Source organism: Chelonia mydas, chromosome 2 (assembly GCF_015237465.2).
Source record: "Chelonia mydas isolate rCheMyd1 chromosome 2, rCheMyd1.pri.v2, whole genome shotgun sequence".
NCBI classification, from domain to species: domain Eukaryota; kingdom Metazoa; phylum Chordata; order Testudines; family Cheloniidae; genus Chelonia; species Chelonia mydas.
This window is the reverse complement of record NC_057850.1, coordinates 242,955,717-242,978,765: the sequence shown is the minus strand read 5'-3', so window position 1 is coordinate 242,978,765 and position 23,049 is coordinate 242,955,717. Positions and strand designations below refer to the sequence as shown.

The following is a 23,049-nucleotide window of genomic DNA, read 5'->3' as shown; positions in this document are numbered from 1 at the left end:
AGCCTTTTTAAGTGTCTGGAAAGTATCTAACACACAGTTGGCATTACCGCAAATAAAAAATATCAATACTGTAGTGTTTAATTCAACCATAGTGTATACAATATATTAAGCTAGTCAGTTAAGTTGGAAAAAACAAATACCACCAAAGAAAATTTTTATGAAGAGCACAGATATGATGCTATGAAACCAAGATGTTCTATTTCTTACCTATTCAATATTTCTATACTAAACTATGAAAACTTAGTGGAATTAGACAGCAAAGTTACTATCCACATATATATGATTGCATAAATTCAGTGATTCTAGAATAAGTAATTACATATGATTTACAGAATTGTGCATTATAAATTAAAATAGTCATTTAAAAACAAAAACATGCAAAATATTCTACAATCAATCCCAATAGGAGCAACTCAGGACCTGATTCTACAAAGACTTATGTAAATGCTTAATTTTAAGCATATAGTAGTCGCTTGATTACTAAAGTTAAGCACATGTATAAATCTTTGCTAGACTGGGGCCACATTGTGTAAAACATGGGGCATTGGTTTTAAAGTGCAGATACCAGAAAGTTTTGCAATCCAGTAGCACAATCAATTATCATTGTTTAATATGTGCAAGCAATGTATTGTGCAAAAAGAAATTTGTCTGAATATGGCTATGTTACTGTACCTTCTATTTTAAAATATTGTCAAAAGTGTAGAAATACATTGTACTTACTGTTGGCTTCACCAGCAACTGACCCATCACTGTAAACATTCGTGAAAGCCCCACTGGCGTGCATACTGTGGAGGAAAAGATATAAATAACCTTGATTAGAAAATGCACAGCAATTATATCCACATTATGAACATACTCTTACTTATAACTGAATATTCTTCTTTTTCAGCTACATTTTGATTAGACCTCTGTACTCCACCATCACACTAGAAATATCAGGTTTCATGGAATATTGAACAATCCCCTGGGCCTGGTTCTGAGATTATAAACTGGTGATCCAAAACTTTTTACCAGCATGGAGTAGAATGTAATCAAAGATCCCTTCATTTGTTTAAGCTGGCTACTCTTTACATATCTGCCGCCATATACTTTGAATAAATGGTTAACTGCGGCTTTACACAAATACATAAATGTAGTTTTGCTTCCTATCTTATTAAGCTGATAATAGCTTCAGTAAATTTCTTACAAATTTTTAAAACCACCTCTCATTTAATACACTACTAACGAAGACATTACCACCAAAAAGCATTTTAAACCAACAAGTTAGGTGGTTCTCAAGAATGGCGTTTTCACACATTTTGGTAGGTATCTCCATTTTTGCTGCCAGTTGTAACAAATCTCCAGTACTGAAAGGTCATGAAGAACACCTTTGCCTTCAAACAGTGTATGTATGTGGGAGATGGTGGAGGTGATGATTTGGAAAGTGGGAGAGGCGAAGACCTAAATGACGTTCATTATTAGAAAAGGCATTCTGGTTTAACAAGGAGTATCAGAAGAATGAAATGGGTTGTTCCTTTCCTTTTACACTCTATTTTTATTAAACAGTATTTCAGTACAAACCTTAAGAGTTATGTAAAAAATTTCAGACTTGGTGCCTAAAATCAGACAGCTAAATCCAAAGTTCTTCAGGTCTGATAAAGTGACAATTGCTGGCCCTGTCCTTTGTAGTGAGCCAATTACAAAATTCCCACAATGGCTGTACGCTTTTTATCTAGAATTCAGATAAAACTCATGACAGTCAAAGGGAGAAGGCCACTCTCCCTTTCTTAGTAACTGCAGAGAAACATGGTTCAAATTATAAGGTAACTGTGGGCTCTCACTGGGATCTGGAGCTTTACATCACCATTCCTCCCCAATGGGGGAGAGAGTCAAACTCTAAGTGGCCCTGGCCGATCAGAGGTAGTGACTGGATGTACAATAGTCAAATGATCCACCAGTAAGACTGGCCAGAACCCAGGTCACCATGGCCGGTGGGTCAGGGATTTTCCTTTCTGGGTACACAAGGAGACATTTCAGGCGCAAAGGAGGGAGAACTGCCTAATGATAATAGCATGAGACTGAGTTCTGGCTCAATTCCTGTCCCTGACTTGTTGTGCAATGCTGGTTTTTTCCCCCCACACTTTGCACAAATGTGGATACCTTGTAAGCAGCATGAGGATTAGTTCATTTCATTTGCAAATTGCTTTGAGGTCCTGAGGTCCTAAGATGAAAGATGTTAATTCTATTTGTTTACATATTTCAAGAACCAAAAGTTTGAGGTATAAGTTTTAAAGAGAAAAACCTGCATGGGAACACAAATCTACAACTAGCAAAATAATTGAGAAAAAATCTAAGTGAAAAAAGCACTTGGGAAAGTGTCATAATACCTCTAATTCATTCTTTTTTCATCCTCAAGTTATATGCAGTCAAGTCACCTGAACCTCCTATGACCTAAAAATATTACTTTTCTTCTACAATAGTCTGGAAAATACTTACAGAGAAGTAATAAACATCCCATCAGCGATATACAGGAATATAAATAAGGGAGGTAGAATTCCCAAAGATCTGTAAAGGAAATTTTCAAGAGTGATAGCCTATTAAATATGTGCTGTTTATGCTCTATTTGAATATATTTACTAGTAGTTAGCAAACACTAAGAAAATTTACTTTTGAGTCTGACTGGCTTAAACTTAGATCTTTCCTTAAGTTAGAACAATTTAAGGAAATGACTTTTTCAGGATTGCACAATACGATTTTAAAAAGCAAATCAAGAATTAAGCAGTTTATAAAATTGTGGACAACAATCTCCTTGACACTTTAGGAAGAAAAACCAAATATCTTAAAAGCTACTTGAAGAACCTACTTCTAACATTAGGTATGTAGACACTCTGAACAAGAAAGCTGAATTTCCTCAGTATGCCATAAGAATCATGTAAAAACACTAGCTGAATGCAAAAATCAAGTACTGATTGGGAATGGATTACATTTGTTCAAAGTAAAAAAAATTAATGCAGTATGGGGATTTACTATAAATGAATTTTAATTGAAAACATCAACTTCTATGCTGTACACAGCTAAACTTATTTTTAAAAATATTCCATACCGTACAAAGACTCCATACTGGTGGCATCATTGTCAATGAGAGCTGACGCCACCCACACTATTCCAAAGATAAGCAGCCCAAGAAGAATAAGCATAACAAGCGTTTCCAAAATACGTGCTCTGATCCCCTAGGAAAAATAAAACATTTTCAATATATTTAAATATTCTGAACATAAGGCAAATTAAATAAGAATTATTATATAATTTCACACACACACATACATATACATTGTAAGAGCACATGCAAGATATTTTTACACACAAGGGAAAAAGCGTATAAGTGCTTATGCCTTCATACTGCCTAGACTAGCTTTTTTCCCTTAAAACCACAGAAAATTGTTTAAAATTATTTAAGCTTTACAGTTCTCATTAATCCCATTCTAGAAAGAATTTTTTATACCTCATGATTTTGCTAGGACAGTTTTAAAAGATGGATTACTTTTCTAATACTTTCAGCCAACAAAGTGGATTGGCAAATTTTTATCTATGATTCCAATCAAAGGAAATTTGGCAAATAGCCAAATAGCCCAGCCAACATTAAACCCTGCACAGGTACAATGCACCAATCTACCTAAAACAGTCTTCAACTGTAATTGCTTCTGCACCATTCCTCACAGTCTACAGAGCCCTCAAGTGTACAGTTAGAGTACTACTCACTCTCTATCTAGCCACATATCGTTGCTGCAATTACATCAGACTTCTAATGTGCCCAACATTGGGTGGAACACACTTCATCTTGAATAAACATGCACCACACAAGCATATAAAAAGATTTCTATGATACATACACGCACAAAGTGTAAAAGGCTGTATTAATGCATTGTTAAGTTCGCAAATTTAAACAGAATATACAAGAGAATACAATGAGCAGTCTACTCAATAATAAATGTTAGTATTACTGTGAGAACCTAAAATTTTTCTTTACACATCCCTAACATAATGTAAGTAGCCCTGCGATTACATTAACAGCTTTTATATTTAATTTTCTTGGATTTCCCGAAGAAACCTTCTCCTTTGAGGATTTTCAATACAGGTCCCCTACTACCCTCAATCCTGCTGTGGTCAGGGCCTGTCTGAGGATTCTGCCTTCTGTTGTGTGCACATGTGCACCCCAGGTGTGTGAACCTGTACTGAAAAATCTACTCTAAGAACTCTAGTTACCAGTGAAAAAGAAACAGCTACTCGCCTTCTGTAACCATTGTTTGAGATGTGTTGCATATATATATCCATTACACCATAAGTGTGCATGCGTCTTGTGCTCCTGCCAAAGATTTCCCAAACAGTACCCGTAGTGGCAGCCCCACACACATCCCAATTGCTTTGTGCTTCCAACTGAGAGTATAAAAGCTGGATCCATCCCACCGCTCCTTCAGTTCATTCGTGCTGGGATCCTAATGATAGACTACAATGGGTTGGGGAAGGAGGGTGGGTCATATAATAGACCTGTGCAACATCTCTCTAAGAAAACAGTTACAGGAAAGTGAGTAATCACTTCTTCGAGTATTTGTATATGTCCATTACGCCATAGGTGATTTCCAAGCTACTATTAATGGAGTTGAGGCTAGGAGTCTCATCACAAGAGTTTTTGGAGGAACACTTAAGAACCACGTTGCTGCTCTGCACACATCTACAGTAGGGACATTGCCCACAAATGCCATGAAAGGAGGAGTGCTCTGACCAGGTCCAGTAAAAGATTTTACCTCACCCATCTTGTCTCTCTAATATTCTGGGACAAATATGGCTACAACAACACTGCATACTGATAACTTCACAGATGACGAGCTATCTTTGGCAGCATAGCACATAACAATGTAGCTGGTATCCATTTAGAGCAGGGGCGGGCAAACTTTTTGGCCCGAGAGCCACATCGGGGTTGCAAAACTGTATGGAGGGCCGGGTAGGGAAGGCTGTGCCTCCCCAAACAGCCTGGCCCCCGCCCCCTATCTGACCCCCTCCCACTTCCCGTCCCCTGACTGCCCCCCTCAGAACCTCCAACCACCCCCCTGCTCCTTGTCCCCTGAATGCCTCCTCCCAAGACCCCCCTACCCTAACCGCCCCTCCAGGACCCCACTCCCTCTCCATCCCCCCCTGCCCCCTGACAGCCCCAAACCTTATCCACACCCCGCCCCCTTACAGGCCCCCCGGGACTCCCATGCCTATCCAACCTCCCCCCCGTTCCCCGACCGCCCCCACCCCAGAACCTCTACCCCATCCAACTGACCCCCTGCCCCTTATCCAACGCTCCAGCCCCCTTACCATGCCGCTCAGAGCAGCATGTCTGGCAGCCCCGCCACCTGGCCGAAGCCAGCCACACCACCGTGCTGCCCCGCAGGAGCTCGCAGCCCCGCCACCCAGAGTGCTGCCCCCCAGCAGCATGGCTGCTGGGGAGGGAGACACCCAGGGAGGGGCCGGGGGCTAGCCTCTCCGGCCGGGAGCTCAGGAGCTGGGCAGGATGGTCCCACGGGCCAGATGTGGCCCGTGGGCCATAGTTTGCCCACCTCTGATTTAGAGTGTCATTCAGCTGTAATAGGATGACCTTTCATTTAACCTGCATAGGATATGAAGAACTGGGAAGACATTCCAAAGGACTTTGCTCTGTCCAGGTAAAATGCTAAGGCTCAGTGCACATCTAAAGTATACAGCTTTTATTCATCCCTGTGAGCATGTGGCTTTTGAAAAAAGACCTACAAGTATATGGACTGATTCAGGTGGGAATCAGATACCATCGGGGTGGGGGTGGGAATCCTTACATTACAGCCTAGGCTGCACCTTGTCCATGTACAATATAATATATGGGGAATCTGTTACCAATCATGCAAAAGTTCTCCCACTCTTCTAGCACAATTGATGCCCACTGAGATGGCCACTTTTGCTAAGAGGTATAACAAAAAGCAGGAACCTAAGGGCTCAAATGGACGACCCACATAAGGGCAGACAGGACTATATTTAAGTCCAAAGGTGGAGCTGGACCCCTGACAGGTGAAACAGCCTAATTTAGGAATCTGATTGTCATAGGATTGGAGAGAACATTATTACCATAAATACATGGGTGAAAAGCTGAAATTGCTGCCAGGTGTGCCTTAATAGAACTAACTACTAGCCTGACTCTTTGAGATGTAAAAAATGATTCAAAGAATTCTAGACTATAGGCTGTGTAGGAAAGTCACTGTGGCTAGCTGCCCAGATGGAGAAATGCTTCAATTTAAGAAGGTAAGTAACTCTTGTAGAAGGCTTCCAGCTATCAAGCGAGAGAGTCTGGACTGACACTGACCAGTGCCCCTCCTCTATGTTTAACCATGGATGAACCACATTGTGAGGTGTAGCACCTGAGATGCAACACTTGCCCGAGATTCTGGGATATCTAGTCTTTTCTTCATGGCAGACGCAAGGGTGGATAGCCTCTGCAGGTCCAAGCACAAGGCTGCCTTGTCCAGGCTGGAGCTATGAGGATTGTTCTGCCTCATTCTTGCTTCAGCTTGACAATAACATGGGGAAAGTGTGTCACACATACAGCAAGCCTATGTCTCACAGGAACAGGAAAGCATACAGGAAAGCGGGATTGTGACCTACTCTTGGACAGAACTGGGGACATTTCCTGTTTTGTTGAGTTGTGATCCACTGTCAAAAATTATCCTAACCAAAACATTAATCTTGGAACAGCTATATTGAGAAACTATTCACGATCCAGACTGAAGGACCTGCTCATGTGGTCTACCAAGCTATTCTGAACTCCCAGCAGGTGAGATGCCTTGATGGCCCTGAATGTGCGGCAGGAACTGTTGCCATGCTTGGAATACTGCATAAAATTCGAGAATGTTTATATATAACCTTGCCTCATGGGTGCCCCACAAGGCCTGAGCTTGAAATCACCCAAATGAGCTCTCCAACCCCATGGCTGAAGCATCTGTCATCAAAGTCATAGGAGGGAGAAATGGAGAGAATGATTTTTCCCCTCACATATTCTCCTGACTCATCCAACAATTCAGAGACAGTAACACCCTGTCTGGGATGAATACTAACTTGTCCAGTTTGTGAACATAAGGGTGGTAGATTGACTTGAGCCATGTCTGCATTCCCCAGAAGTGCAGCCTAGCGTGAAGGGTCACATATACAAGCAGCCATGGGACCTACGTGCCTGAGGCAATTCCTCACTGTGGTTCATGGGTGTTCTGAGTGACACACAGAGGGCCGCTATAGACAGGAACCTGGGAAGAGGCAGGTAAGCCCTGGCTGAGGTCGAATCCAGGACCACCCCAATGAACTCATCATCTAATTGGATTTTCTCTGTTTGTTTTCAGGCACAAGCTGCTGAACAAATGGAGAATTGGATGGATACTCATCCCTACCTGATCACAGGAGTGATCCCATACCAACCAGCTGTCCAGGTAGGGATGCCCCCAGTGGAGACAGGCTGCCACCACAGTCATATTTGGTGAAATATGATAGTCCAAAGGATGGAATGGTTAACTGGTACAGTTTTTCCACCTATCACAAGCCTTAGGAACTGCCTTTGGCCAAGGCAAATTGCCGCACGGAAGTAGGCATCCTATAAATTTAGGGAAGCATACCAATCTCCTGAATCTAGAGAGGGGTAGAAAAGAAGCAAGGGAAACCACATGGAACATCAAAATATTCATAAATGATCTGGAAAAGGGTGTACACAGTGAGGTGGCAAAATCTGCAGGTGACACAAAATTACTCAAGATAGTGAAGTCCAAAGATGACTGCAAAGTTACAAAGGGATCTGACAAACTGGGGGAGGGGGCAACAAAATGGCAGATGAAATTCAATGTTGATAAGTGCAAAGTAATGCACACTGGAAAAAAGAAATACTCACTGTACATAAAAAATGATGGGGTCTAAATTAGTTGTTACCACTCCAAAAAGATCTTGGAGTCATTGTGGATAGTTCTCTAAAACCCATCTGCTCAATGTGCAGTTTAAAAAAAAAACAAAACAAAGCAAAAAAAACCCTGACAGAATGTTAGGAACCATTAGCAAAGGGACATAGAGATAGAAAATACCACGGTGCCACTATATAAATCCATCGTATGCCCAGGGCTTGAATACTGAATGCCGTTCTGGTCACCCCATCTCAAAAAAGATATATTAGAATTGGGGAAAGTACAGAGAAGGGCAACAAAAATGATTAGGGGCATGGAACAGTTTTCATGAAGTGAGATTAAAAAGATGGACTGTTCATCTTGGACAAAGAGACTGCTGAGGGGAGACAGGATATAAAATCACAAATGGTGTGGAGAAAGTGAATAAGAAAATGTTATTTACCCCTTCACGTAATAAAAGAACCAGAGGTCACCTCATGAAATTAATAGGCAGCAGGTTTAAAACAAACATAAGGAAGTACTTCTTCATACAGAACACAGTGAACCTGTGGAACTTGTTGTGAAGGCCAAACTCATAATAGGGTTAAAAAAAGAATTAGAAAAGTTCACGGAGAATAGGTCTATCACTGGCTATTAGCCAAGATGGTCAGCGATGCAACCCCTTGCTTTGGGTGTCCCTAAACTTCTGACTGCTAGAAGCTAGGACTGGATGACTGAGTGGATCACTCGATAAAGTGCCCTGTTCTGTTCACTCCCTCTGAAGCATCTGGCACCAGCCACTTTTGGAAGACATGATACTGGGTTAGATGGACCATTGGTCTGACCCAATATGGCCATTCTTATGTTCTTAAAAGTTGCTTAAGACAAAAATAGGGATAGAAGGTAATGAGGGGTGGGTGAAGGTGATAAGGGCAGAAGGAAGCGTGAAGGGGTAAGTTCTTCTTTGAGTGCTTGCCTTTGTCCATTATTCTGTAGGTGTGTGCTCATCTTATGCACTGATACTGAATACTTTTCCCTGGTGGTACCCACAGGAGCAGCCCCATTTGTGCCCTGGTTTCTTCATGCTCTCACCTGAGGCTATAATAAGAGGAGCTTTCCCACCCCCTCCTTCAGTTCCTTCTTACTGTCTGTGGTCCAGTTGGAGCATATTTGTACTTTACAGCTTTGTCCTCTGTGGACAAAGTCGCTTACAGTTAGCCTTTTTAAACTGATGGTGCTTGTTCTGCCCTTTGAACATCCTTGTTTCTTTATTTGATTTTTTTCCCTTTTCTTTTATTAGGCTCCGGAGGCCTCTGGTCCACACCTATCGTGTAGAACCTATGCCGAGGTCCCCTGGCTTTAAACCCTGCTCTGACTGTCATAAACCAATGTCTGTTAGTGGCCTACACTCTCACTGCTTAAAGTTTGGGGTTAGATTCATATCAGAGATAGGTATCCGATCTGCTGGGGCTTCAAATCTAGAATAAAGAAGCAGAGAGAAGAATACCTTGGATATAATTTTCCTGGAGGCTTCTCCCAGCATCAGAATCCCCTTGAATGGTAAAAGGGAGATCACTGACCACTCCTTCTAGGAGTGCTCTCCCAGTCTTGCCAGCAGACAGAGACCATAGGAGATTTTCTTCATCAGGGCCATCCTCTTCAAGGCATAATAGCTCTGACCACTCCCGTCCTCTGAAGCATAAGAAGACTGCATCAACTTCTCTGAAGCCCTCAAAATGGAACTTCTCTGCAGCAGAAGGCCATTTTGGCACTGATGGTAGAGTGCACTGTTTGGCTTGCTGCTCCCCAGAACCAGCTCACAGTGGCTCTCAAAGAGCTGAGCAGTTGACTCTATCGAGGGCAGCTACTTCCTTGGTGACATCAGTCGATCCATTTTATCACTGCTTATGGAGGAGCAACAATCCATTTTGGTGCCAACACCACTAGAGGCCTACGTGGCTGTGAGAGATCTATTGTGCCTTTGGTACCACCATCACTGCTGATTTTGGACAAAGATCCTCCACCAGCACCGTTGCATGTTCCGTGGTCTCTGGTGGCCCCATCAGTCTCAGGTCTGGTACTGCCCTTACTGGCTTCTTTAACGAGCATGTCTGGGACCCCAATACCAGCTTAACCTCATCACATGGCACTGATATAACCAGAAAACTTTCAATGCTGCCATTAGTACCACAGTATTGACATAGATCTAGTTCCTGGCCTCCAAGGACTTCTCTCGGTACCTCACTACCATGGCTTTTGGAGTAATCTTACTCCTTGTCAGAATCCAAAGTGGGTTCCTGGGTCTCCCACTTCAGAGAGTCCAGGGCCTCCTCCAGAAACTGTTCCTACTCTCACAGAAGACTTTCTGTCAAGAGCAGATCCAAGGATTGGGAAGCCTGATCTAGATGCAACTGGCCTTCTGTATCAGCCTCTTCACTGGCTGTATTGAATGCCTTGGGGGATGTCTCCAGCATCAAGGTTGACATCTTTGCGTCATCATGGAAGCAGACTGCCAAGAAAGCAGACTTCCCCGACTGGTACCAACAGACAACAAATGGTCTTTACTAAACAGCAATTGGGTTTGAAGTTTTTTAAAATCTGAAGATTTCCTTCTGAAAGTGAACAGTAGCTGGTTTTCAATCTCCCATAACTAATTTTGACTGTGCTAAATCTAGCTAAGACTTTTTTTTTTTAAACCCAGGAATAGCCTATGTTAAGTATGAAATTGGAAACTTCAGCGTTCAGTTACTGGAGAGCAAAAACGTTCAAAATTCGAACAAAATTTCCATGCACAGTATTTACCTTTTAACTCTGACTACAGTAAATATGCAGGACTTGATCCTCGGTTGACGTAAATTGGCATAGTTCCATTCGTTTCAAACAAGATATACCAGTTTAACCAGCATAAGATTTGGCCCAAAAGAGTCACAGCTGGAAGGGAGCAGTTTTGGTAAAATTATGAATCTCCATCTGTGCTCTTCAGAGAAGTATTAGAGGCAAAGCATGTGCAATACTATGAAGCTCGATTTGGTCATGAGAAAAAAAATGATGAGATTAGAGGGAAGCACAGAGCCCTTCAAGGAGGCATTCAAGATAATCTGGTTTTTAGACATTGAGAGGGCATTCTAGACTCCTCTTCTAAACTCCTGGATTCAGAGATAAAAATGGTCTAAGACTTTTTTACTTCAGAGAGACTTAACCATTAAGCCTGGGTCTACACTAGGAGTTGAGCAGCGTTAAATCGATTTAACCTTGCACCCATCCACACAACGAAGCCCTTTTTTCGACTTGAAGGTCTCTTAAAATAGATTTCCTTACTCCACCCTCAACAAGGGGATTAGCGCTGAAATCGGCCTTGCCGGGTCAAATTTGGGGTACTGTGGATGCAATTAGACGGTATTGGCCTCCGGGAGCTATCCCAGAGTGCTCCATTGTGACCGCTCTGGACAACACTCTCAACTCAGATGCACTGGCCAGGTAGACAGGAAAAGGCCCGCGAACTTTTGAATTTCAATTTCCTGTTTGGTCAGAGTGGCAAGCTGTAGGTGAGTGCAGAGCTCACCATGATGGAGCCCCAGAATCGCAATAGAGCTCCAGCGTGGACCAAACAGGAGGTACGGGATCTGATCGCTGTATGGGGAGAGGAGTCCATGCTATCAGAACTCCGTTCCAATTTTCGAAATGCCAAAACATTTATCAAAATCTCCCAGGGCATGAAGGACAGAGGCCATAACAGGGACCTGAAGCAGTGCCACGTGAGACTTAAGGAGCTGAGGCAAGCCTATCAGAAAACCAGAGAGGCAAACGGCCACTCCGGGTCAAAGCCCCAAACAGGCCACTTTTATGATGAGCTGCATGCCATTTTAGGGGGTTCAGCCACCACTACCCCAGCCGTGTTGTTTGACTCCTTCAGTGGAGATGAAGGCAACACGGAAGCGGGTTTTGGGGACGAGGAAGATGATGATGATGAGGTTGTAGATAGCTCACAGCAAGCACGTGCACAAACCGGTTTTCCCGACAGCCAGGAACTGTTTCTCACCCTGGACCTGGAGCCAGTACCCCCCGAACCCACCCAAGCCTGCCTCCCGGACTCGCCAGGCGGAGAAGGGACCTCTGGTGAGTGTACCTTTTAAAATACTATACATGGTTTAAACGCAAGTATGTTTAATGATTAATTTGCCCTGGCATTCGTGGCTCTCCTGGATGTACTCCCAAAGCCTTTGCAAAAGGTTTCTGGGGAGGACAGCCTTATTCCGTCCACCATGGTAGGACACTTTACCACTCCAGGCCAGTAGCACGTACTCGGGAATCATTGTAGAACAAAGCATTGCAGTGTATGTTTGTTGGCGTTCAAAGAACATCCGTTTTTTATCTCTCTGTGTTATCCTCAGGAGAGGGATATCATTCATGGTAACCTGGTTGAAACAGGGTACTTTTCTAAGGGGACATTCAGAGGTGCCTATTCCTGCTGGGCTGTTTGCCTATAGCTGAAAAGAAATGTTCCCCGCTGTTAGCCACAGGGAGGGGGGAGGGATGAGGGGATAGCCACGCGGTGTGGGGAGGCAAAATGTGACCGAGGAACAAAAGCACATGTACTACGTATGTAATGTTAACAGCAAGGTTTACCGTGAAAGAGGGTACCCACTGTTCTATAAAATGTGTCTTTAAATATCACTGTCCCCTTTTTTTTCCTCCACCAGCTGCATGTGTTTCAAGGATCCCAGGATCTTCTCCTTCCCAGAGGCTAGTGAAGATCAGCCGGCAAAAAAAACGCACTTGTGGTGAAATGTTCTCTGAGCTCATGCTGTCCTCCCACACTGACAGAGCACAGACGAATGCGGAGAGGCAGACAATGTCAGAGTGCAGGAAAGCACAAAATGACCAGGAGTAGAAGTGGCGGGCTGAAGAGAGGGCTGAAGCTGAAAGGTGGTGGCAGTGTGATGAGAGGAAGCAACATTCAATGCTGAGGCTGCTGGAGGATCAAACTAATATGCTCCAGCATATTGCTGAGCTGCAGGAAACGCAGCTGGAGCACAGACCACCGCTACAGCCGCTGTGTAACCAACCACCCTCCTCCCCAAGTTCCATAGCCTCCTCACCCAGACGCCCAAGAACGTGGTGCGGGGGCCTCCGGCCACCCAGCCATTCCACCCCAGAGAATTGCACAAGCAACAGAAGGCTGGCATTCAATAAGTTTTAAAGTTTTAAACTTTTAAAGTGCTGTGTGGCCTTGTCCTTCCCTCCTCCACCACCCCTCCTGGGCTACCTTGGTAGTTATCCCCCTATTTGTGTGATGAATTAATAAAGAATGCATGAATGTGAAGCAACAATGACTTTATTGCCTCTGCAAGCAGTGATCGAAGGGAGGAGGGGAGGGTGGTTAGCTTACAGGGAAGTAGAGTGAACCAAGGGACGGGGGGGTTTCATCAAGGAGAAACAAAGAACTTTTACACCGTAGCCTGGCCAGTCACGAAATTGGTTTTCAAAGCTTTTCTGATGCACACCGCACCCTCCTGTGCTCTTCTAACCGCCCTGGTGTCTGGCTGCAGGTAACCAGCGGCCAGGCGATTTGCCTCAACCTCCCATCCTGCCATAAACGTCTCCCCCTTACTCTCACAGATATTGCGGCGCACACAGCAAGCAGTAATAACAGTGGGAATATTGGTTTTGCTGAGGTCTAACCGAGTCAGTAAACTGCGCCAGCGCGCTTTTAAACCTCCAAATGCACATTCTACCACCATTCTGCACTTGCTCAGCCTGTAATTGAACAGCTCCTGACTACTGTCCAGGGTGCCTGTGTATGGCTTCATGAGCCATGGCATTAAGGGGTAGGCTGGGTCCCAAAGGATAACTATAGGCATTTCAACATTCCCAACGGTTATTTTCTGGTCTGGGAATAAAGTCCCTTCCTGCAGCTTTTGAAACAGACCAGAGTTCCTGAAGATGCGAGCGTCATGTACCTTTCCCGGCCATCCCACGTTGATGTTGGTGAAATGTCCCTTGTGATCCACCAGAGCTTGCAGCACTATTGAAAAGTACCCCTTACGGTTTATGTACTCGCCGGCTTGGTGCTCCAGTGCCAAGAAAGGGATATGGGTTCCGTCTATGGCCCCACCACAGTTAGGGAATCCCATTGCAGCAAAGCCATCCACTATGACCTGCATATTTCCCAGGGTCGCTATCCTTGGTATCAGCAGATATTTGATTGCGTTGGCTACTTGCATCACAGCAGCCCCCACACTCCAAATTGATTCCCGACTGACCAGTAGCTGTCTGGTGTCGCAAGCTTCCATAGGGCTATTGCCACTCGCTTCTCAACTGTGAGGGCTGCTCTCATCTTGGTATTCATGCGCTTCAGGGAAGGGGAAAGCAAGTCACAAAGTTCCATGCCCTTACGCATGCAAAAGTTTCACAGCCACTGGGAATTGTCCCAGACCTGCAATACTATGCGGTCCCACCAGTCTGTGCTTGTTTCCCAGGCCCAGAATCGGCGTTCCACCGCATGAACCTGCCCCATTAGCACCATGATGCCCGCATTGCCAGGGCCCTGTGCTTTGAGAGAAGTCTGTGTCCATGCCCTCATCACTCACGTCACCGCGCTGACGTCGCCTACTCGCCCGGTTTCGCTTTGCCAGGTTCTGGTGCTGCATATACTGCTGGATAATGCGTGTGGTGTTTAATGTGCTCCTAATTGCCAAAGTGATCTGAGTGAGCTCCATGCTTGCCGTGGTATGGTGTCTGCACAGAAATAAGGCACGGAACGATTGTCTACCGTTGCTCTGACGGAGGGAGGGGCGACTCATGACATGGCTTACAGGGTTGGCTTACAGGGAATTAAAATCAACAAACAAAGGGGGTGGCTTTGCGAGAAACAGAATGGCCCCCTCAAGGATAGAACTCAAAACTGGGTTTAGCAGGCCGTTGATTTCATGGAGGGAGGGAGGAGAAAATGAATACAAAACAAATCTGGTCTATTTCTTGTTTTGATCCACTTCATCTATCTTTATACATCTTGCTAGCAGCAGACTATGCAGTACGACCAGCCATCATCATCTCCTGAATGCTCGGCAGAAGACGGTGCAGTATGACTGCTGGCCATCGTCTTCTGCTGGCTGCAGATTAAAAGACAGTGCACTGCCGGTAGGGCTGAATTGCCATGAAACGAAACTTAAAAGGGAAATGACTTGGCTGAGTCACTCCCATATTTGCCCAGGCGCCCCTGACCTCATCAAGGTCGGTTAAAAGAGCACCCTGGACTACGTCAACGATGGCTACCAGTCATACTGCACTGTCTGCTGCCAAAAGGCAATAAACTGTTGCTGCATAGCAATGCAGTACCGCGTCTGCCAGCACCCAGGAGACATACAGTGACAGTTAGCTGAGCGGGCTCCATGATTGCCGTGGTATGGCGTCTGCACAGGTAACTCAAGAAAAAAGGGGCAAAACGATTGTCTGCCCTTGCTTTCATGGAGGGAGGGAGGGAAGGGGGGGCCTGACGATATGTACCCAGAACCACCCGCGACAATGTTTTAGCCCCATCAGGCACTGGGATTCAAATGTACCCAGAATTCAAATGGGCGGCAGAGACTGCGGGAACTGTGGGATAGCTACCCACAATGCAATGCTCCGGAAGTCGACGGTTGCCTCGGTACTGTGGACACACTCCGCCAATTACATGCACTTAGAGCATTTGTGTGGGGACACACACAATCGACTGTATAAAAACGCTTTCTACAAAACCGACTTCTATAAATTTGACTTAATTTCATAGTGTAGACATACCCTAAGTCAACTCTAGCTGAAACATTTCCCTATTACTAATGCTCTATGAATAAACAGGCTCAAGTTTCCTCAACCTCCAAATTTCATGGGAATTTATTCTTTCTGGACTTGTGGAAAAGGTCTACTCTTCAGGGTTGAGAGGAGGTTGCTCTGGTGGACCTTAAAACGTTAACACAAACCTCCCATTCCCTCTGAGATGCAGGAGGATGCTCAAAAGACTGGCAAAACAAGAATTATACTACAATGGAGGTCTGTAGAGCATAACTCTAAGTGGTGCACCTGCAGTCAATCTTTTTCCTTTTAAGAGAGAATTTCTTAATTCTAGTTGAAGTGTTCAGCTGAGTGACTTTCCCAAAGTCTGGGTGAGATTAGGGTATGAATCAGAGCAAAACAGATGAGACACAACCTAGCTGAAACTGAAGTGATTACGGTCGGTTGTGGAAAGCAGCTACAGGATTTGGCCAAGATTATATTGACCCTCAATTAAAAAATGTTCATCGTTCACTTGTGATGAAAGTCTGAAACGTGGGGATTGTATCAGAATTCCCAGCTGCTATAGATAAACAGCAATAGTGCCAAGACACTTCTTCAATCTGCATCTGATCAGGAGGTTGCATTCTTTTCATCTGGATCCCACTTCAACGTTTTCTCCATCGTCAAGAATTGAATTCTCTGCTTCTCACATCCTATTGACACTTGCTCAGATTCAGCAGTCTATCTGCCTGATGAGCCTTCCCCAACAATTCCTCAACACTTTTCAAGGTATATTGGACAGTTCATGTATATCAAAATGAGTGTCCAAGAATGTCAGACTATTTTGGTGCACTCTTAGATCACACCTATGCTCTAACTTATGCCACCGAAAATGTTAAGCTACAAAGAAGTGATACATTTGTCATGGCCACTTTTAAATAGTTTACTTCAGTAGGCAGAAGGTAATTACTGAATATACTACAAGTTTTTTGGTCAATAAGAAGGTGGCTGTAGCTCACAAAAGTTGAAGATGTTAATCAAAAGTCCCTTGACGAGCTTTAATAAAGAGCTAACAGACACTCATATGATGGCATGAAAAATAACAAAACACCGCTGTCAATAAACTTCCTGGTAGGAACTAGTGGAAGATCAAATATTTGCAATCAGTTGAGCCATTGAGAGATTGTGAGAAACCAAGTACAAGATCAGAGGCAATACTTGCTACTGGATGGTGCAGAGCATTATTTTATTGTCATTGTTACCTTTACTCCTTAAACATGGACAAGAACAGAGTTTATTAAGCATTTTTTATGCATCTATCAAACCATAACCCTGCAAATACACCTTATGGGAGAAACTCCCTATTCTGTGCCCTTTTAATTGAAAATTTCAAGTACGGTAGGCTTCAGACACCCTTCCTACTTTTATCAGCTGAAGGTTGTTTTACCTTCCAGGGTGGCTTGCAGGCAATTTCTAATCAGCTTAAAATTCAAGAAATATAATTAACAACAAGGCATTAAAATCTGAGATAAAAGTAATATTCTGGACTTTGAAATAGAGGAAAAAGTAGATCAACACAAAACAATTGTTCTGCATAATATCCAATTTTACACTTCAAGATGCATTCACATGTCTATTCCAGTCTTCCTGTTGGTGCACCCAGCCCATGGCCATCAAAATTTTTTTCCCCTCAGTGACACCTGTTGAGCAGGTCAAGCTCCCCTTGTTGCCACATGCCACTGTATACAGGTATAAAGGGCAGAGCTGCCCAGCTCCCCATTCAGTTCCTTCTTGCTGTAACTCCAACGAAAAAAGGTAGGAGGGCGGGTCACGGAATTGGCACATGGAACACATCTTGAATTACAGAACAGGTTAGTAATCATTTTCTCTTCAAGTGACTGCACATGTGCATTCCATTCTTGGTGACTCACAAGCTGTCAACTCATCCCACTCTAGCACAGTCGCTGGAGTCTTGAGCCACAGCATAGTGGAAGACATATGTGAACCCAGGTTACCGCTCTACAAAGGTCTGCAATTGGAATGTGCGACAAAAGGGCTGCCGAGGCCACTGTGACCTTGTTGAAAGAGCTGTGACTCTGCTGGTGGAGCAACATTAGCCAAATCGTAACACGTGCATATGCAAGATGCGATCCAGGAACAAATTCTATGGGTGGAGACTGATCGTCTGTGTTACCACCGCTACAAACAGCTGGGAGGATTTACAAAATCGTCTGTTTCTGTCCAGGTAAAATGTCAAGGCTCTTCTGATGTCCAAGGCATGCAAACGCTCTTCCTCCCTCGTCACATGTGATTTTGGGTAGAATACAGTCACATAAATTGGTTGGTTGATGTGGAGAAAGAAAACCACCTTTGGAACAAACTTCGGATGAGGATGCAGGTAAACCTTATCCTTAAAAAAAGATCATATATGAATGCGCCAGCTCCCCTACTCTTCTGGCCAAGGTAACAGTCTCCAAAAATGTCACCTACAATGATAGATGCAGCACCACACAGGTAGCCAATGGTTCAAATGGGGGTCCTGTAAGTCTTGACAATACTAAGTTTAGATCCCGGGGGGAATGGGGTCCTGCAGTTGAAGGTATAATTCGACTAGGACCTTCAACAACCTTAAGGACATATCACTGGACAATGCCTCCAGGGGTAGTTGGCATCAAGATGGTCTCTTGCTGCAGTGCCAAAGAAACTGACTGTGACTTCCGACACAAGGCTCAACAGTGCCCCTTGTGGAGCTGGAGCCTTTTTTGTCCTAGATTTGAACTCCCTACAAATCTGACACCAGTCGACCTCAGGCAGCTATTGTGCGCGTCACTCACTGGCACAGATTTAGAGCCAGAAGCACACAGCCTGAATCCCAGTCACCAGGGCGTACCGCAGTACCATGAATTAAAAAACCGCAAATGGGAAAATAAAACAAGACTGAAAAACTTTTTAAAAAAATATAACAGCTAAAACTTATTAACTATCATAACAACACTAAAGACTAGACTAACTACACACACACACACAAAATGTTCACAAAGGCTGAGAGAAAAAACTATTCTGGTATAGAACAGGGTTTCAACGACCATCACGGGTGGTAAGAAGGAAACGAGGAGGGCTGGGGAGGTGGGGGGGGCTCTGCCCTTAATACCTGCATGCAGTAATGCACAGCCACAGGGGAAGCTTGAGCCACCCAACTAGTACTGCTGAGGGAAAAAATTTCTGATGGCCACGTGCTAGGTGAACTGGCACCAGGAGTGGAATGGACATGTGCAATCACTTGAAGAACAACTAAACCAGGCAGGCATTCCTTGTGTTTAACTGAAACAAAGTAAAAGATTTTACATTTCTAGTGGTGACTCCTTTCTCTTCACCAACTCTCTCAGCCAGGTAGCATCTCAGTCACAGTTTCTGGTTTCAGGCATCTCGTGCTTTCCCTTCCCCTTTTATCTCTCCCATAGCCCTTTTATACTTTTCCAGGTTTCTTTGATGTGCCTGACTAATCATAACTGACATTACCCCAGAAGTGCTATACCTGCAGAAAAGGATATAACCATCTGTCTTTTCACACTATATCCATTGTACATTTTTAAAGTCATTCACTATTATAAGCAATGCCTTTGGGTAAACAGGTTTGGTGTTCCTGTTTTTCCTGTTCCTTTTTAAACCACTTAAAACAGTTCCTTTGAAAGTAAATTCATACCATAGTAGTTCATCTCATCCACCTTCACATTTTATCTGCCACTGCAATAACAGCTGCCATTTTTGCTAACTTTAATTACCATGATTTACATATCAATTGTCTTGGATGGAGATTTCAACCTAAAACCAGCTTTTAAAGATACAGGGTTTACAAGTTCCCGTTTACTCTAAACGTTAATTCTACACTATCACATATGACTCATGAACAGATTAATACTCAAATTTGGTCCAAAAATGCACAGAACACAAGCAAAACTATTCAAAAATAGCTCATTGAGTACTTTTGTCAGAAAAGACAATAATTTGACAAAGTGCACCAATTTAGAAGTTAAAGACTGCATGTGAAACAATGGAAAAAGGAACAGTGACTAAAGGAAAGCCTTAAAAAAAACCAAGGAGTCCTTGTGGCACCCTAGAGACTAACAAATGTGCCACAAGGACTCCTCGTTGTTTTTGCTGATTCAGACTAACACGGCTACCCCTCTGAAACCACTTTCCTAAAAGTACTTCCAAAATGTCAGAGGACTTCCTCCAGTTTACAGTGACAGTACAGCAGAAAAGATACTGACATAGGAGTGGATCTGAATGATTTCTGGGTTTGGGCTTGCATGAAATTAATGTAAAAATATAGGTATATTTTCACTGAGTAGCCAAATGCAGCGTAAGTGTATTGTGCAAGTCACTGTCAAAATTTTGATCTACAAATCTAGTGACGTTCCTTCAATTTGTAATTAGTAGGGAGCCCTGGAGCATCCACGAAAAAAAAATTAGTAGGTGCTTAGCACCCACCGAAAGCCAAGCTTCCATCCCCCACCACCTCCCTCCTGCTGGTGGCCCCACTGATCAACTCCTCCCTCTCCCTCCTAGTGCCTCCCGCCCGCCACAGATCATCTGTTCTGCAGTGCATGGGAGGCGCCGGAGGGGAGGGGGAGGAGCGGGGACAGAGTGCACTTGGGGGAGGGGGGCAGGAAGAGGCAGGGAGGGGGCAGGGGCTTGGGGAAAAGGTGGAGTGCGGGTAGGGCCTGGGGTTGAGCACGGCTGGGGAAAAATTGGAAGCCAGCTCCTGTGGTAGGGAGCAATTGCAAAAAACAACATTCATCAATAACTCAGTCAATGGAATAACCTGCCCAGAACACTGCGTCAAATGCTTCAGACGACACAGCAAATAGACAGTTGTGCATATTAACTGACACTTGTTAGTTTTAGGGATGTGTTTTGTTTTCCACCAGCTTTATTCATATATTTTGATACTCTAGATGACTGACATAAAAGATCAGAACACTCAAGATTTGAATAATTTTCCCACGTGCATAGTTCTCAAATTTAATAATTTATATAAAATTATAATAGACCATCTCAAGTACTATTTCCCCTCTTATTCATCATTGCTTAACATCTCTGTAGAAACTACACTAGCTGCTTATATGAAAAGTAATGTTAGGAAAATACTGATGTCTTCTAAGCTGTCATTGCTTTAAGTGCTTTGTCCTTCTGAAAAGTTAATCAGGCTGTCTAATTTTTCTCTTCATTTAATCTTCCCATCCCAACTGTTAAACTTCTCTCAGATGGAAACAAGGAGATCCAGTATCACATAACTAGTCTGCTCTCCATAGATCCCCAGAAACTGGTTCATGAATCACAATTTGGGAACATATTTTACAGGATACAAACTCTCATTCATTTTTAAGATAGCCTAAGAATGGACTAAAGTACACCACAACTGACTTACTGTTTTACAATTAGTTGACAGCATTCAACGTCACTTGTTGCTACAATCACCCATTTCTGAATATGGATGAGGTAGTTATGCCCAAATCAAACCTGGCTCAGAGTGCTGAACTGAGATACTACCAAAAAATCAATGTTTATAAAAAGATAGTCCCAGGATGTTTACACAGATGAGAATAAGGATTCACTTTTGCATTTATTTTGTGACCTGTAATAGATTAAAAGAAACATGAAATCCAAAGTAAAATGTGCACTGAGCCAAGTAAACATTACATTATGCATCTAAGCAATTTATATATCAAAATGGCATACAGAACTTACCTCTCTTGATACACACACACATATATATATATGTACAGTGCAAAATTCAACTCAACCTTAACTGAACAGCCATGACCAGTGCTTCCTTAATGTTATAAATCAAGAGGATCAGAAATGTAGATCAGATTCATTTGGTTATTAAGATATATAGAACACGTTAAGGATGGATGAACCTAGTCCTTAATTTGTGCCAGGGTTTGCAGGGCTGAGCCCCAGCACCTCTGGGCTTGCTGCATCAGTTATCAATGTAAAAAAATTGTTTGAGCACCAACACCTAATTGCTTGCTTCGTTACAAATTAAGCACTGGATAAACCACATTTCACCGTATTTAATTAATTAATTAAATTCAAAGAAGAGCAAATGTGGAAGGAAATGTATTTACTTGAGCTTTAGTAAAGACTGGCTACATCACTCCGCAGTACTTCTAGCAGCGAAGCCCTTAAGTGGCTGTACCCTACGTTTAGGTGCAGGGATGGTGGCCAAAAATAAAAGGGTTCGTAGAAAGGTGACAAAAGGAAGTCAGATAACCAATTTTATATGTATGCAAGCTTTATGAGCAGGGCATTTCCGTACTTTCTAACTTTGATGCCAGGATTTTTGGGTGAAGTCTTGCTTTGAATTTTTGCTCTCATTTATGTATTGAGAAAATTACATACTTCCTTTTTTTAAAAATCAACTGTATAACATATATAACAATATCATAGCTTGAAACCACCATTTGCCAACTCAGTCAGGAAAGAGGAAATTTTGAATGGCTTAATGGAATATACCACATATAAAGAAAAGGCTCCTGCTGTGAGGAAATGAGTCTGCAGGTCTCCTTCTCCACGACTGTTGGTTCTGATCCTATTGGCTGGGAAGATGGGGGAGAAAGATAACTCCACTATGCTAGAGTGTTGCAGAAGAAGATCTGGAATTTGACTAAGTGAAAAGGAAACAGTGAAAGTAATGGGGAAGTAGATAACGTGGGATAACACAGTCAGGAACACCAGAGTTTACGAACTGACCAGTCAACCACACACCTCATTTGGAACCAGAAGTACACAATCAGGCAGCAGCAGGGACCAAAAAAGAAAAAAAGCCAAATACAGTACAGTACCGTGTTAAATATAAACTACTACTACTGAAAAAAGGGAAAACAGCATTTTTCTTCTGCATAACAAAGTTTCAAAGCTGTATTAAGTCAATGTTCATTTGTAAACTTTTGAAAGAACAACCATAACGTTTTGTTCAGAGTTACGAACAACTTCCATTCCTGAGATGTTCATAACTCTGAGGTTCTACTGTAGATCAGAAGCACGAATAAGGAGGAAGAGGAAGAGAGAAACTGTGCTGTCCGGATTTAAAATTTTAGCTTTGGCAGTTATTTCTCTCTCACACACACAGTAACACACACACAGGAGGGAGCATTTTGCCATACAGTGTTCCTGGACATCATCATCAGCAAGTTAATGAGTCAGGGTCAGGCCATCCTATGCAGCAGGGCTTGAAAGAGGCCATGGATTTTTCACCTTTGGGTAGTAGGTTTCATGTTCTTAAGCTAGCAGGTCAAGATTTGATCTCTGAACCATACTATAACAGAGTATACTACAGTTATGTCTCCACTTCCTAACTAGATCGCTCTCCAAAGAGAACGTA

At 43.3% G+C, this 23,049-nt stretch overlaps 1 protein-coding gene across 6 annotated transcripts in view; it reads right to left on the bottom strand.

Annotated features, from left to right (window-relative positions):
- Positions 1–23,049, bottom strand: part of LMBR1 (limb development membrane protein 1) — a 153,699-nt gene that overhangs the window by 37,662 nt on the left and 92,988 nt on the right. For 5 of the 6 annotated variants that reach the window (XM_037891074.2, XM_037891075.2, XM_037891076.2 and 2 more), the window contains 3 exons: positions 3,083–3,209; positions 2,476–2,544; positions 721–785 (listed from right to left, as the gene is read on the bottom strand). In XM_037891074.2, coding sequence (XP_037747002.1) covers positions 721–785; positions 2,476–2,544; positions 3,083–3,209 — 261 coding nt within the window. Of the gene's footprint in view, positions 1–720; positions 786–2,475; positions 2,545–3,082; positions 3,210–21,090; positions 21,208–23,049 lie in introns of those variants that run through there. The other variant, XM_037891079.2, reaches the window with a different exon arrangement.